General features: G+C 34.4%; 1 protein-coding gene across 3 annotated transcripts in view; it reads left to right on the top strand.

Annotated features, from left to right (window-relative positions):
- The window catches only part of MTMR6 (myotubularin related protein 6), a 38,787-nt gene extending 24,848 nt beyond the window's left edge, over positions 1-13,939 (top strand). For all 3 annotated transcript variants that reach the window (XM_025462689.3, XM_025462688.3, XM_025462691.3), the window contains 8 exons: positions 168-300; positions 1,832-1,941; positions 2,341-2,466; positions 5,124-5,173; positions 5,640-5,840; positions 7,760-7,891; positions 7,976-8,102; positions 10,600-13,939. In XM_025462689.3, the coding sequence (XP_025318474.1) occupies positions 168-300; positions 1,832-1,941; positions 2,341-2,466; positions 5,124-5,173; positions 5,640-5,840; positions 7,760-7,891; positions 7,976-8,102; positions 10,600-10,860 (1,140 nt within the window). In that variant the 3' untranslated portion in view covers positions 10,861-13,939. The remainder of the gene's footprint in view (positions 1-167; positions 301-1,831; positions 1,942-2,340; positions 2,467-5,123; positions 5,174-5,639; positions 5,841-7,759; positions 7,892-7,975; positions 8,103-10,599) is intronic.
- Positions 13,940-16,480: the final 2,541 nt, after the last annotated feature.

Genomic DNA, 16,480 nt, shown 5'->3' on the forward strand with positions numbered 1-16,480 from the left:
AACATGTGACACTTTTACTTATTAAAAAATAGTAACATACTCAGTTTTGAAGAGTTCTTTAAATTCTACTAAAATGTGGTTTATTTAGTATTTATTTCCATTATGTTTTTGGTAAACTAAGAGATAAAAACAATTTGTCCATAAATTTCTAAAATTTTAAATTTTAGCTGAATGCAATGGCCAACAGAGCAGCTGGAAAAGGTTATGAAAATGAAGACAACTATTCTAACATTCGATTTCAGTTTGTTGGAATTGAAAATATTCATGTCATGCGGTCCAGCCTTCAGAAATTATTGGAAGGTATGATTATTGTTTGCCTTTGAGGCAACTTTGTCTAATAGAAATATGTTAGTCACATTATAAAATTTAAAATTAGGTAATTTAAAAATTTTCCAGGGGGCAGCCCAGGTGGCTCAGCGGTTTAGTGCCTGCCTTCAGCCGAGGGCCTTGTCCTGGAGACCTGGGATCAAGTCCTACGTCAGGCTCCCTGCATGGAGCCTGCTTTTCCCTCTGCCTGTGTCTCTGCCTGTGTCTCTGCCCCTCTCTCTCTCTCTCTCTCATGAATAAATAAAATTTAAAAATCTTAAAAAAAAAAAATTTTTTTTCCAGGGACGCCTGGGTGGCTCAGCAGTTGAGTTCTGCCTTTGGCTCAGTGTGATCCCAGAGTCCCCACATTGTGCTCCCTGCGAGAAGCCTCATTCTCCTTCTGCCTATGTCTCTGCCTCTCTATCTGTGTCTCTCATGAATAAGTCAATAAAATCTTCAAAATAAATAAAAAGTAAAAATAAATAAACATTTTCCAGGATGCCTGGGTGGCTCAGTGGTTGAGCATCTGCCTTTGGCTTGGGGTGTGATCCCAGAGTCCTAGGATTGAATCCCCCATTGGGCTCCCCACAGGGAGCCTGCTTCTCCCTCTGCCGGTGTCTCTGCCTCTCTCTCTGTCTCTCTCATGAATAAATAAATAAAATCTTAAAAAAAAACTTTTTCCTATATTCACATTCATAAAAAGTAAAAAAAAAATTGAAATTAACATAATATATTTAACCTAATGCATTAAAAATATGTTAACATGTAATCAGATAAAAAATTAGTAATGATACATTTTAGGTCTTTTTTAAGTCTTGGAAATTGACTAGTGTGTACTTGATACTATTACACCATGTTTCAGTTTAGATTATTCACATGTCACTTTGGGTAGTGGCTGATGTATTAGTACATTTCTAATAGTTTTGCAAAAAAAAATTGTTATTATTATATAGATAGTCTTGCTTAGTCTGTACAATGAAGCTTAATTGATAATAATGCTCCATATAAGTATCAAGGTATCTTTCCAGTTGCAGTGTGGAATTTTAAAAATTAAAATATCAGACTTTTTTTTTAAGATTTTTATTTATTTTTTTCATGAGATACACAGAGAGAGAGAGAGAGAGAGAGGGGCAGGGACATAGGCAGAAAGAGAAGCAGACTATGCAGGCAGCCCGATATGGGACTCGATCTTGGGACTCCAGGGTCACGCCCTGGGCCAAAGGCAGATGCTCAACTACTGAGCCACCCAGGTGTCCCAAAATATCAGACTTTGAAATTAAGTACTTTGTACTGTAGATTTTTCTTTTTTTAAAGAAGAGATTGGAGCTTTTTTTAAGCACAAGGAATGACCAAAAAAATGTACCCAGAAAATCCAGTATTGAGGTTCTAATAGCATCTTTTCATTTATAGAGTCTCGCATTTTATTTTGTGTTCTTCCCCCCAATTCACTCACTCAGGGAGCTTGAATAGGAGAAGTGGAGGCTCTGGCTGCATTCTAATCGAAATGTTTTTTTCCCCCTTTCAGTCAATGGTAACAAAGGGCTTTCTGTCAGTGATTTCTACTCTGGTTTGGAGAGCTCAGGATGGCTTCGCCACATCAAAGCTGTTATGGATGCTGCAATCTTCTTAGCCAAAGTAACTCTTCTTCACTCATTTTTGATTGGGGATTTTTAATGGTTGGGAAGGATTGCATTTATTCTGTTGGGTGCTGGTACCCTTTCCAGTCAGATAACTTTTATGTTTTACCTCTTTAATAAGGCTTATTTTAATTTGAGCTTTAAAAAATCATGTAGCACTTTAGGGACTTACGTGAGATCCCTAGACACTTGGAAATAGCAGTTTTGGTTTTGTTTTGGTTTTGCTTTGTGTTTTGTCTTGTTTTTTAAAAAATATACTGTGGCAGCATTATCATTGCAGTCCTTGCTCTTCCTTGTAATGCAATATTTGCTAGTATAGTTTTTGAGTAAGTAGAACTTAATTGATCTACCTAAAATGTATTCTGCTGTAATTGAAGTATGTGATCTTTCTTTGCAGGCGATAATGGTGGAAAATGCAAGTGTGCTGGTACATTGTTCTGATGGTTGGGATAGGACTTCCCAGGTTTGTTCCCTTGGCTCTCTTTTATTGGATTCCTACTACAGAACAATCAAAGGATTCATGGTAAGGAGTGATTTGGCTAGACCAGTGATTCTTAAATAGGAGTGATTTTTGTCCTTCCAGGAGACATTTGGCAATGTTAGGAGACAGTTTGGGTTGGTACAAAGAAAAGGACACAACTGGCACTTAGCTGGTAGTGGCCCAGCATGCTGCCAGTACTCTATATTGCATAGGTTAGCCTCCAACAAAGATATATCTGGCCCAAAATGTATATAGTGCTGAGGCTGAAAAACTCTGAGTCAGACTGATTTCCATTTCCACCTCTTTAGTTTTAAACGTTTTTTTCCCCCTAAAATGTTATAGTAGAAATATTCAGTATTTTCTCCTTCATTTTTATCCAATGCATGTGAGTGATATAAAACAAGGCACAAATAAGAATACTTAAAAATTTTACTCTAGAGTAAACTTTCTGTTTAAAACTCCTTCATTTGTTAATTGTAATTACACATTAGGAAGCATGTTTTATATCTGAAGATTAAATTTCTAGTTGAATAGATTTTCTGCTTTGTGAAGTTAAAGCCCTGGCTACTGTTTTTTTATTTGTCTTTTAATATACAATCAGATTAACTTATGTTTTCAAATTTTACATCTTAATTCATGGCAAGTAAAAGTTTCCATTAATTTAATTAAATGCAGTGCCATCTTAAAGCAGGGGAATATTTAATATCACTAGATGCCTTTCAGCACCATTATTTGGTGGCACTAGCATATTGAGTCTTGGACAGACGGAATGAAAGTGCTGCTAAATAAAATTACATACAGCTTACCTTAAGAATGTAAGACAAGGAATACTTTCTCTGCCATGTTTGGCTTTAATTGCTTGCTAGACATTCAGATGAAATCATGTAATAAGTGCCTAGGGACAATGTGAGAGCTTCCCAGGCAAAAGAAACAATGCAATCCAAAGCATAGCTCTGTAGGCTTACTGCAGGTGATGTGTGATGGCTGGAATTCAGGGTTTTAGAGCAAGGCTCTTAGGTGCAGAAGGATATGTTAGGATGAAGACTGGAATTTAGCCTTTACCCTCTTTGGGTAGTGAGAGCCATTAAAGAGCTTCAAATAAAAGAAATGGTAACTTGCTTAGATCTGCTTTGTAAAATGATGGCTTGCTATCTTCAAAGTGGAGGGGCATGGACATGAAGGCAGGAAGACCAGTGTAGAAACTGGTAGAATAGCTCTGGAGAGAAAAGAGGTCCCAGGAGTAAGGCAGTACCACACAAATGCAAGAGGAGGTAGTAGGTTCAGCCTCCAGGGATGCTGAGAAAGTAGAATCAGTAAGAATTGTTCTTGGATTGGATGTGGAGAAGAGAGGAGCTCTCTTCCAGGATGATTTCCTGTCTCTGGACTCAGTTGCTAGGATGGATTGTGCTGTTCTCTTGGTCACTACTGAGAGAAGTAGAAGTCTAAGTTGAGTGAGAAAGATACTGAGTTAGGTTTTAAATGTGGGTGTGTAGAGGAGCAGCAGAGGACCTTTGGTAAAACCTGGGGCTCCAGCCTGAGAACCACTTGCCTGAGGTCACACAGGTGGAAGTGGTGAAGCTAGGATTTGAGCTTAGGCAACATGGCCCCAGAAACTGAATCTTACCCTGTCACAATATGTGGCTTTCTGAAGAGATTTACAACAAAGAGAAGCTAAAGGTGGTTGTTTTTTTTAAATCCCTGGCAGTGGATACTACCTCCCTTCTTTCTTTTGGGGTAAATTTCTCTGTCTCATCATTTTAACTGGTAGGAATTTAACCTCCCTGTACCAGAGAGTGCTCAGCTGAAAGTAAGGATCATGTTGCCACTCAGTGCTTCTTCGATGAGGCTTCTTCTCTCCCCATAGTTGTAGAGTTTGTTCCATCAGTCTTTAGGCCAGTTTCTGGGGGTGTTAGGATGATTTGATAATTACCTGTGTTCAACTGACAAAACCAGCCTAGAGTCCTCCTATTCTGCTGCCATCTTAGCTCCCCTCTAAAGGTGGCAGTTTTGACACTGAAAAGAATGTGCTTGGTGATTATTTAATGAAATTACAAGATACATTAAATACTAAGAAGATACAATGTATAAATTAGACTGAAAAAAATTAGAAGCCTATTGTTATTCAGTAGAATTATATTCAGTAGCCTATTACTCAGAGAAAACAGATTAAGATAGTCCATTCAAGAGATTAGCTATCACCATCTGAATTTGAATATACACTTTTTATTGGTCTCTTTATCATTCTTTTTTTGGTAAGTATTATATAAGTAATGTACAAATAAACCAAAGGTTTAAAGCATACACTCCAGTTTATACTACCCCCAGTTAACACTGTGAACATTTTGATTTACATTTTCCTAGCCATTTTTCTATGCAGATATCATCATTAGATATGCAAAAATGTAATTGTGCTAGTGCTTTATAACATGTAGTTTTCACTTAAAAGGTAATAAACACAACCAAAATGATTTAAGTCCCAAGACTACCGTATTTTTCTTTTATGTGTCATTTTTACTCTTTGTTAAACCAACCTCTAATCCAGGTTCTTACTGTCTTTTACCTATAATTAAACAACAGTTTGTTTTGTTTTGTTTACAACCTTAAGTTAAAAGGATAAATGTTGTTAATAGAATTGAATCCATTTTAGACAAAAGAAATGGAAAGTAGTTGTAAATTGGATTTTACTTTTTGTCATTAAGGTTTTAATAGAAAAGGATTGGATCTCTTTTGGACATAAGTTTTCAGAAAGGTGAGTCATAGTTTTACATTTATGTATTTTGTAAAACTAATAAGACCATTTTAGAGTGCGAAGATATTTCTGTTCTTCATGAATTCGCATGTCCAGTGGCAGATGAGAGTGCCAATAGGTTTATTTTTTTTTTTTGGTATGAAAATTGATTTAATTTTTTTCTGTCATCTCTTTCAATTCTCATACCTTTGTTAATTTTCTTTTTTTTTTTTTTCCTTTGTTAATTTTCATGGCAGCTTGTTACCTTTCTTTTTTGTCTGGATTGTGGTACTTAAAAGGTAATAGACCCTTTAATGTTGTGGTTGAAAACCTCCTAAATTTAAATTGTTTTAGTAAAAACATTATGCTTTTTTTTTTTAGATAGAATGTTTTAGGTTCCTGTGTGTATGTTTAAATTTGATAATACCTGAACAAATTGACTTCTTCCAGAGGCATTTTTAAAAGCTTATACTTTCTGTGGGGCTAGGTGTGGCCATTTGGATGGTGACCCAAAGGAAGTCTCACCGGTGTTTACTCAGTTCTTGGAGTGTGTGTGGCATTTGACCGAACAGTTCCCACAAGCCTTTGAATTCAATGAAGCATTTCTTCTTCAGATCCATGAACATATTCATTCATGCCAATTTGGAAACTTCCTTGGAAATTGTCAGAAGGAAAGAGAAGAGCTCAAGTAAGATAGTTTGCATACAGTGGGCTCTTTTTTTCCTACTTAGTTGAGTTCTAACATAAATCATGGTTGAACATAAAATATCTTGACAGTATGTAATAAAACTGAATTTTAATGTAAAGATTTTATTGTATTTCTGAAGCTAAGTGCCCTCTTTCCCTCACATCCTCAGGTTGATAGTAAAAACACATTTTAAAAATTTGTTTTGAAATGTAGCACATACATACAGAAAAGTAATATAGCATAAGTATAAAGCTCAATAAATCTGAAACTCATTCATTTATGTAATCAGTACCTAGAACAAGAAACCTTTACCAACACCCTGGAAACCACCCTCCTACTCCTTGCTGGTCTGAATATATGTGTAAAACAGAAAAATCTTAACAGTATTTCATTTCCTAGAAAGTATTAATCACTAAGCTTTAATGTTTGGTAAAGGATTTAAAAACTGTAGGCTTTAAGGTAAGATGAGGCCAGTTCTCCTCACACTTCTAGGCAGGTTGAGGAACATAGATCTATCTATGTTGGCTGCAGTGTGTCCCTGAGTTGGGTCTTAAACCTCTTCTTTCCTAACCAGTCTTTGGGAGTAGGGGTTTCTCGCTAAATTTTGCTGCAAAGGAGATGCAGGATAAGACAGCGAAAAGTTCTTATATACTTTTTTTTTTAGGTTGGGTTTCTAACTTTTAGATTTCTTACAAGTCAATAAAGAACAGTTGTAGATTCTTTTTTCTTTTTTCTTTTTTTTTTTTCAGTTGTAGATTCTTAAATGTCCAAGTGACATATTAGAGAAGCTAAATCTGGTAGTGGTTTGAAGACAGCCACATACTCTCTCACTCTCAACAGAATTGAAGGCACCTGGGTGGCTCAGTGGTTGAGCCTCTGCCTTTGGCTCAGAGCATAATCCCGGGGTCCTGGAATTGAGTCCTGCATCTGGCTCCCCATGGGGAGCCTGCTTCTTCCTCTGCCTGTGTCTGTGCTTCTCTCTCTCTCTCTCTCTGTCTCTCATGAATGTATTTAAAAAAAAAAAAGAATTGAAGGCAGAAGTGAGAGCACTTGGAAGACTCTAAAGATGTGTAAAGGGAATTACAAGTGAAATAAGAGTATGACAGAGATGAACAAATCAAAGAGCGTTAAGACTTTAGCTCTGTGCTATAGTAATTCATAGTAGCTTATTATAATTTGGAGCAAGTGACTCTTAAAGTAGAGAGCTATTTTAGAAAAAAAAAAAAAACTATTCTTCTCAGTTAGTGCCAAACATCGTCTTACAAAGGAAGATGATAATAAAAACATTTATTTCCTAATAGTCTTTCTCTAAGAATTTACTTACCGGTCATCTTAGGAGTCATAGAGAAATGAGCAGACTCCATTTTTCCCCTGGTCCCCTATCTATTTTATGGTTATTTGGCCTAATCCATTCTACCCTTTATCCACTTACTTCATGTAACTTTTAGAGTTGCAATATAATTGGCATCTTTTTACTGTTGAATAACATCCTGATTTTTCCTACTTCCTTTTTTTGCTATTCACTTGCACTTAAATTTGTCCCTGCTCTATAATACATGCTGCTACACCCAGATACAGTGATTCAAGTGTCTTACTCAAAGCGTCTGCTGATTTGAAATAGGTATAACAGAGACCATGTCTATGAAATTATGTGAGCTGAAAGGAATCTCTTAACGTGTATGGTTGTGAGAGAAAATGGTAGACCTATGTTATGTCCAAAGAGACCTGGTTTTATTTATTTCATGATTATATGTGATAAAGGAGAAAAGGGAGAATACAGAATTCAGAGACAAGGTGAGGTCAGATTGCAAATAGAAGGAAAAATTAAAACTGAAATCTACTTGGGAAACAATTGCCTGTTTATAAAAATGAGTATTAGCATCTGTGGGAAACATCTTGGTTTTTCTCATTATGTTAAGGTTAAAGGAGAAGACTTACTCCCTGTGGCCATTTCTCCTGGATGACCAAAAGAAGTACTTAAATCCCCTCTATAGTTCCAAATCTCCAAAATTTGCCGTGTTGGAGCCAAATACAGTCTCCTTCAATTTTAAGTAAGTTGACATCATTGAGGTATCTATACCTTATTTTTCTCAAACACAATTTATTGAGTTGTTGTTTTTGTCTTTGTCATAAAGGTTTTGGAGAAACATGTACCACCAGTTTGATCGAACATTGCATCCTAGACAGTCCATGTTTAATATAATTATGAATATGAATGAGCAAAATGAACAGTTAGAGAACGATATTAAAGACTTAGAATCTGTAAGTATTCTGAAGTATCTAATATATTTGGAATACTAAATTAATGTGTTTCCTTACTTATATTCTTAGTGTAAATTAGTATATATGGAAACCTCAGAAGTATACATGATTGTTTCAAAGTAATCAGATCTCTGTTTTCAATAGGTTAGTTTGAATTGTTTTCCCTGAATTTTCAAATTGAAGTAGTTGAAGTACAGTTGACCCTTGAACAACATAGGTTTGAACTGCACAGGTCCACTTACAAGTGGATTTTTTTTCGATAATTACAATACTGTAAATGTATTTTCTCTTATGGTTTTCTTAGTAACTTTTTTCTTCTCTAGCTTTATTGTGAGAATATGGTATTAATATACCTTAAAGAATATGTGTCAATTGTGTCAATGTGTATGCTATTGGTAAGAAATCCAGTCAACAGTTATATTATTAATATTAATATAACTTAGAGAATATATGTCAATTGTATCAATGTGTATGCTATTGGTAAGAATTCCAGTCAAGAGTTATATTATTAATATAACTTAGAGAATATATGTCAATTGTATCAATGTGTATGCTATTGGTAAGAATTCCAGTCAACAGTAGCTATTAGTAGTTACGTTTTGGGGGAGTCAAAAGTTATATGTGGATTTTTTATTTCATGGAGAGTTGCTTCCCCCAACCCCTGTGTTGTTCAGGGGTCAGCTGTATATAGAAAAGTAGAGATAAGAACATAATAAATATCAGGGTATTTACCACCTAGCTTTGTGAGATTTTAACATTTATCATATTTGCTTCAGATTTTTCATGTTTTTGTTTTAAGAAATGAAACATGATAGATATATTTGAAGAAGTATACTCCTGCTCAGCCCTCCCCACCTACTTTGGGCTGAATTTGGTGTTAATTGGTCCTGTGCATATTTTTGTACTTCTATATATGTTTTTATCCACGATTTATAATATTATTTTGTGTGATTTAAAATATTTTTATTATATATTGAAAAAATACAAAAGAATATATTTTTTATAAGGTATAAAAGAGCAACAGACAACATGAATGCATATGTGCCCTTCACCCAGCTTTTAAGGAACTGCATGCTTTAAAAACTGTATAAAGGTTGTTATACCATGATGCTTTATTTTACTCAACATTGTTTTTAAAATTTATCCATGTTGATACATGTAGCTTTAATTTATATGTTTTATTAATATCTACTATATAATCTCTTACATGCATATTGTTTTCAGTTTTGGATTTCCTTGATAACAAAGGAAGTTGAATGACTTTTCATATATTTAGTTGGCCATTTGATTTTTCCTGTTCTCTGAATGGCCTATTCCAAATTCTATTCATTTCTCTGTTGGCATATCTGCCTTTTCTTTATTGATCTGTAAGAGTTCTTTGTATACCAGACATTAATTCTTTATTAGAGGTGTGTGTGTGTGTGTGTAACTCACAAGTGGCTCTGCTCAGTCTGTTCTCATCTTCTCCATTTTATTTGTGGTATGTTTTTTATAGATGTTTTGAATTTTAATGCAGTCAAGTTATGTTTTGTGCCTTTTGTATCTTGTGTAAGAAGTCTCTCTCCACTGTTAGACTTTCTTATAATCTTTTCTCTGTCATCATATATAAGCAAAGAGGATCAGTAAATACATACTTTAAAAATCCTAGACAGTTGTTGTAACTCAGACTGTCATGTCTGTCTCTCAAGCAGATAAGAAGGTAATTAATGACTGCTTGAAGAGAAGGTAGGAAAATATGTCAAAAGAGAGGCAAGCCCATGAGTGGCTAGAGATCAGTCCAAGGATTTGGAGAGTGTGATACTCTGCCAAAGAATACTTTTAAAATCTTATGTTTTAAAAAAGTTCTGTTGGGGCGCTGGGGTGGTCCACAGTCAGCTGAGTGGCCAACTCTTGCTTTTGGCACAGGTCATGATCTCACGCTTGTGAGATACAGCCCTTTGTCAGGCTCTGCACTCAGCAGAGAGTCTGCTTGAAATGCTTTCTCTTTCCCTCCCCTGCTCTCTCTTTCTCTCAAAAATGTATATATAAATATTTCAAAAAATAAAAATTTTTTTAAAATTTTGTTGTATTCTACCTTTTTGTGTTTATCTAACAAGTCATTGTAGGGGAACCATGTAAGAAAGTTATTTAGGCAATAAAACCTTTAGGTAATAAATAAGTGTGTGCTTATTACATTATACAGTTATGATTCTAGGTGAAGTCTCATACATACTTCTTTTATTATAAGATATTTACTTTTTATACTTTCTAGGTAATGTGTGCTCTTTTCAGATATGAAAGCCTAATGATCTTTTGCAGTCAAGTGTAATAACCATTTTCCACTGTAAAAGTTGTACACAATTAGGATTCTCAACCATGTCTTATTCTTCTGCACTAGGTTTATTAATTTTTTTGAGATTTAACTTTGTATTGTTCATAAAGAGATCATTTTTTTTCTAACCTATATTGAATATGTGGTATGTATAATTAATTTTTTTCAAATTTGGATTTGTTCTAGAAAATTAAGCAACGTAAAAGTAAGCAAACAGATGGAATTCTTACCAAGGAGTTGTTACATTCAGTTCATCCTGAATCACCTACCCTCAAAACTTCCTTGTGTTTTAAGGAGCAAACTCTGTTACCTGTGAATCATGCTCTTCGAACTATAGAGGGCAGCAACCCAGCAGATAATCGTTACAGTGAATATGCTGAAGAGTATTCCAAATCAGAACCCGGTGTGGTCAGCCTAGAGTATGGTGTGGCAAGAATGACCTGTTAGATCCATAAAATCTGTTCTGGACTGACTGTGGTGCAAGAAATGGATTATTGCGAAGATGATCAGTGTGCATGACCAAAAGGAATTTGTCTGATAACGATCTTAGAGTTTAATAGTTGGAGAAATGGTAATAACTCCTCCTATGAGAGAAATAAGTCAGTTTAATTGCATTTCCAGCAAGGAATGACTTTCAGTTCTTTAAGAAACAAGTGGTACTGGCAGATTTATTCAAAACACAATTTGTACTATAAACTAGTGAATTGACATTTCTGTATGATTTATATGTTAATTACAGCCAAACATGAACAACTTTCCTTAACTATAACTTAATTGCCAGAAAACAAAACTTGACAAAGCTCTCCCTTACTTAATAATTGACATGGCATGTACTTTTGATTACATAACTATGTAACTATGAATATTTACATGTTTTGCCAATTGGTGATGTTTAATGTAGAAGTGCCATGAAAAATATTCTAAGAAAGCCTTAAAATCTCAATTCATCCTTTACTCTTAAGTTTTATAGCCAAGAGCGTTTTTGGATTTTTTGTTTTTTTCTTTTGGTCAGCCTTGTTTGATTTTTAAAGAAGTACACTGTCATTACTGCAGGGGCTGCATGCTACAATACTCCTGTGCAAACATGTAGAAGTGCACCATTAAGTTCATGGTTGGCTGGTCCCATGTCCATATTCAAAATTAATGAAACTGAACGTTTTATTCTGATGACAGTTTGTGCAGTGCTACATTTGATGACATTATTTACAGCTTAGAGTATTGATTTCTTGAATATGTGTAAACATGTTTGACTGTCTTTTATGCATAGATTACTGCATTCTTTTGATTCTTACTTGGTGGTGGCTTTATTCCCTTGATAACTGTGAAACTTTAAAAAGCGACTGTAACACTGTTCTTAAAAGACAATGAAGAGTATATATGTATATGGTTTTCTTTCAGTGAGTTACTCTTCCTAGGACAGACTTTCAGTTTCCCCCAATTTTGGGGGTTAAACAAAAGGGAAGTACAAATAGTTTAGATTTCGCTTGGTTGCATGAATTTTAAAGCAGCCATTTCTATGTGGAACATTTTTTCTTCTCTGTTAACATAGGGAAAAAAAAGGGAAAATTAAGGATAGCCTAGTGCAAAGCTAATGTTTAGCAAAAACAACTTAAATGCTAGGAAAAGTTTCATTTTCCAATGTTATGTTAACCGTTCTGTGTGCTAGGAACATATCTTTAAATGACAAAAAAAAAAAAAATTCACAGTATCATCCAGCTGACTTTAAAATTGAAGGTTGAAGTAACATGACTGGCAAGAGGTATGATGTAGGGGTAGTAGGAAACCTGGATAGGATCCCTAATGCTTCTCTTTACTATACTTATATCTATTACATTAGTTTTGAGCATAAGCAAATATCTTTTTCAAATGAAAAAAAAGCTTTATTGTATAAGAACTTATCCTGTTTATTTTTCCAATGCTTTTGTGTAATGCATTATGTAATAAGAAAAATACTCCTTTTTAAACAGTAACAGAAATGCACTATTAAATATAGTTTGTGATTTAGCCAAGCCTATTTCCATACTTAAGCACTGGGACAGGAAACTTAATCTTTGTGACCACAAAGGGAAGCTTTTGTGCCTTGTTATTTGGTTCCAGTTACTGATTGTGGTTTTAGAATCTTCCTTAGCAGATTTCTTATATTCACATGTTTTTGGTTTATTATCTTCAACTTCAGGCATATGTATATATATGTGTGTGTGTGTGTGTGTGTGTGTGTTTATGTGCTCACACATGGACTGAGAAATTAGTTAACATCTTAAGTGACCTACAGAGTATATGTTGGCAGAAAGCAGATTGTGTATATGTCATATAAAATTTACGTTCGGTGTGTTTGGGGATGTATAGCATGTAAATTATTAGATATATTATTTAAAGGTAATTAAATATTCATATTTTACTTTGGATATTTTTCTTTTGAGGAAAAAAACAAATGGAATCAAGTTGTGGTTGGTTTTTTCTTTGCTCAAGTAGGCAATTGGACCTGCACATTATACTAATCTAAACAGTATAGGGTTTGAGCAATTCCTTTTCCCAAAGTTCGATCTTGATAAATAATAACTTATATATAAAAATAATTTCCAAAATATTTAAAACAGGTATAGTGGGCTAAAAGTTTCAGCAGATAGAGTTGATAATGTCACAGTTTTGGTGGAAGGCAGTGTCTAGTGAGTATATACATTCAGAGTAAAAATGTCTCCCCAAAGGCAGATCTAGAGATCTGGAGATAAACACAAGGAAAATGACTTACAGGAAAAAGTTTATATGAGAGTGTTTTGAAAGGTTAGCTAGGCGAGAAGTAGCTCAGGGAATCTTGACTAAATAGCGATGGAGGGAAATTTTTTTTTTTTTTTTTAAGTTCTCTTTATTTGGTAGAGTAGCAGGGCAGCAGGGGGTAGTATCAGGACCCCTCCCTTTTTTTTTTTAAAGACTATTTTTTTAAGAGTAGTTTTAGGTTCACAACAAAATTGAGAGGAAGGTCCAGAAATTTTTTATATACCCCACCAGAGTGCTACATTTGTTCAATTGATGAACCTGCATTGACATCATCATTACCCCAAGTCCATAGTTTACCTTAGTGTTCATCCTTACTGTTGTATATTCTGTGGGCTTTGGACAAATGTATGATGACCTTTATAGTATCATACAACGTATTTTTCATGGCCCAAAAAAATCCTCTGTTCTTCCTATCCGTCCCTCCTTATCCCCCTACCTCTGGCAACCACTGATCTTTCTATTGTCTCCATAGTTTTACCATTTCTAGAGTGTCACATAGTAGGGATTGTACAGTGTGTAGCCTTTCACATTGACTTCTTTCACTTAATGCATTTCAAGTTCTAAAACTTGAAGTTTTAGAAATTTGAAAAAGCTTCTGTGTTTTTTCATGTCTTGATAGCTCACTCACTTCTTTAGCACTGAATAATATTCTGTTGCCTGGATGTACCACAGTTTATAAATCCACCTATTGTAGGATGTCTGGCTTGCTTCCAAGTTACAGCAATTGTGAATAAAGTTTGCTTTAAACATCCGTGTGCAGGTTTTTGTATGGACAGAAGTTTTCAACTCCTTTGAGTGGATACCAAGGAGTGCACTTACTGGGTTGTATAGTAAGAGCATGTTTAATTTTGTAAGCAACTGCCAAACTGTCTTCCAAAGTGTCTGCACCATTTGCATCCCCACCAGTTGCCACACATCCTCACCAGTGTTCAGTGTTTCCAGTGTTCTGCATTTTGGCTATTCGAATAGCCTTTTCTACCTTTTTTCTTTTTTTCCCCAGGTCAGCTTTAGAGTACTGAAACATTTTCCATTGGCATTCTAAGTTGGGTGAAATTCTGTTCATTTACAAAACTGTTTAGAACAGTTGTAGACTTTTATCAGTGATATCGATCTATTTTCATTGGCCAAGTTTTAGCTATTTTGTTGGCTTTTCCATGCAGTAGTCTAATTGGCGTTCACATGTTTTAGTTAGTTAAAATGTAGAAGCTCTTTTTAAAAATACAGACTAAGCTTTAGAAATCTGTCTCTAGAAAAAGACTGTAATTTAAAATAATTGACTAAACAACAGGATATATACTATTCTAAGAAAATAAAACACTAATTTCTGCTATTTATATAAACAATATTAGTGCTACTGTAGTTATTTCTAAGCAAGTAAAATATCTCTGCACAGTGACTTTCGTAAGACAGTGGAATGTGTAACAAAGCTATTTTCAGATATGTTTGCATTAAATATGTTTTGGAGATTCTGCTGCCTAATGGTAGGAGAATCACACTCTAAACCATGACCCTGATCAGTAAGCATCTCTTATTCTTAAAGGAAATGCAGAATTACTCTTGGGTGAAGAGCAATAGCTTGGCGTAACACCAAAATGCTACACGAGAGGGGTGAGAAATAAACTTGTGTTTGGGCTCATTGTTACTATAGCATCACCTAGTTTATCCTGAATGATGAAACCATTAGCACACCTAAGACGTTAATAATCCACTGATTTCATCTAAAATCCAGTCTTTCACTGACTCCATATGGCTTTTTCCTTAATTTTCAACTCCTGTCCAATGAAGGTTCATGCATGGCATTTCCTTGTAGCTCTTAAATCTCTTATCTTGAACAGTCCCTTACTTTCCTTTGCATTGATGTCTTGAACAGCAATAGAGTATCTTACCACTTGTAAAAAAAAAAAAAAAAAAATCTAAGCACAATAAAACAAGGTATGTCTGTACTAATTTGAAATACAACTGAGACATTTTGTTTTCAAACTTAAGATATACTAATTTTCTTTTTCATTTAGTGGATTTTTAAATAGATAAAGCATAGTTAAAAATTCAAACTTATGTATAAAGGTAAATGCAGCGGCACCTGGGTGGCTTAATGGTTGAGCGTCTACCTTTGGCTCAGGGCATGATCCTGGGGTCCTGGGGTTGAGTTCTGCATCAGGCTCCCCACGGGGAATCTGCTTCTCCCTCTGCCTGTCTCTGCCTCTCTCTTTGTGTCTCTCATGAATAAATAATCTTTTTTTAAAAAGTGTATGCAGAAGTCTTATTTTATTACCATCCCTTCCACCCTGTTTTTTTTCCCTCTACCCTTCTATCCTTCCCACATAGGTAGCCATTTTTATTGGTTTCTATTGCTCTTTCAATGTTTCTTTTTGAAAATATGTATATATGTGCATACTTATGTATATACATATATATATTTATTCCCTTTTTTTCTTGAACAAAGGATAGATCATACTATATATACTATTCTATACTTTGCTTTTTTATTTTCACTTAACTGAATCTTGGAGATTACTTTGTATCATTACAAATAGAGCTTGCTCATTGCTTCTTTATGGCTGCATAGTACTTCATTGTATAGATTTTATTATACTAGTTAAGTCATTCCTATTTTTTTAAACTTTTAATCATGCAAATGTCCAAAAGTTCAAAATTAAGAGTAATATAATGAAACCATGTATCTCTGTAGAATCAATTATTAATGGCAGTTTGCTAATTATATTTGATACTCTTGTTTTTTGTTATTGGCATATATTAAAACAGATTTCAGAAATGCCATTTTACCCAAATAATTCAAAATGTGTGTGTGTAGATAGATAGATAGATAGATAGGCATTGTAAAGATACTGTAGGTGGTTGGATAAGGTATCAGTATATTTTTTTCTTTTTCATATATTTAAGGCCATTTGCACTTTTCCATGAATTGTCTATTTATCTCTTTTGCCCATTTTTTTCTGAACAGGTTCTGTTTTATCTTTATGAGCTTTTTATATTTTAGGGAGACTAACTCTTTCTCTATGATATAATGTGCTAAATATATTCTTATTTGTCATTTGCTTCTGGTGCTTTTTGCCATGCAACAGAGTTTTATATTTTGGAGATGGAATTATGTTAATCTTACATTGCTTCTCGTTTGAGTTATAGTTAGACTTTCTGATTCTAGGCTATAAAAGACTTCACCTATGCTCTTTTAGTACTTACAAGATTTTGTTTTTTCATTTGACTCTGATTTGAAGTTTGTTCTGGTATATAAAAAGAAATATGGCTCCAAATTTATCTTTTCCCAAATGGT

Source organism: Canis lupus, chromosome 25, assembly GCF_003254725.2.
Source record: "Canis lupus dingo isolate Sandy chromosome 25, ASM325472v2, whole genome shotgun sequence".
Lineage (NCBI taxonomy): Eukaryota > Metazoa > Chordata > Mammalia > Carnivora > Canidae > Canis > Canis lupus.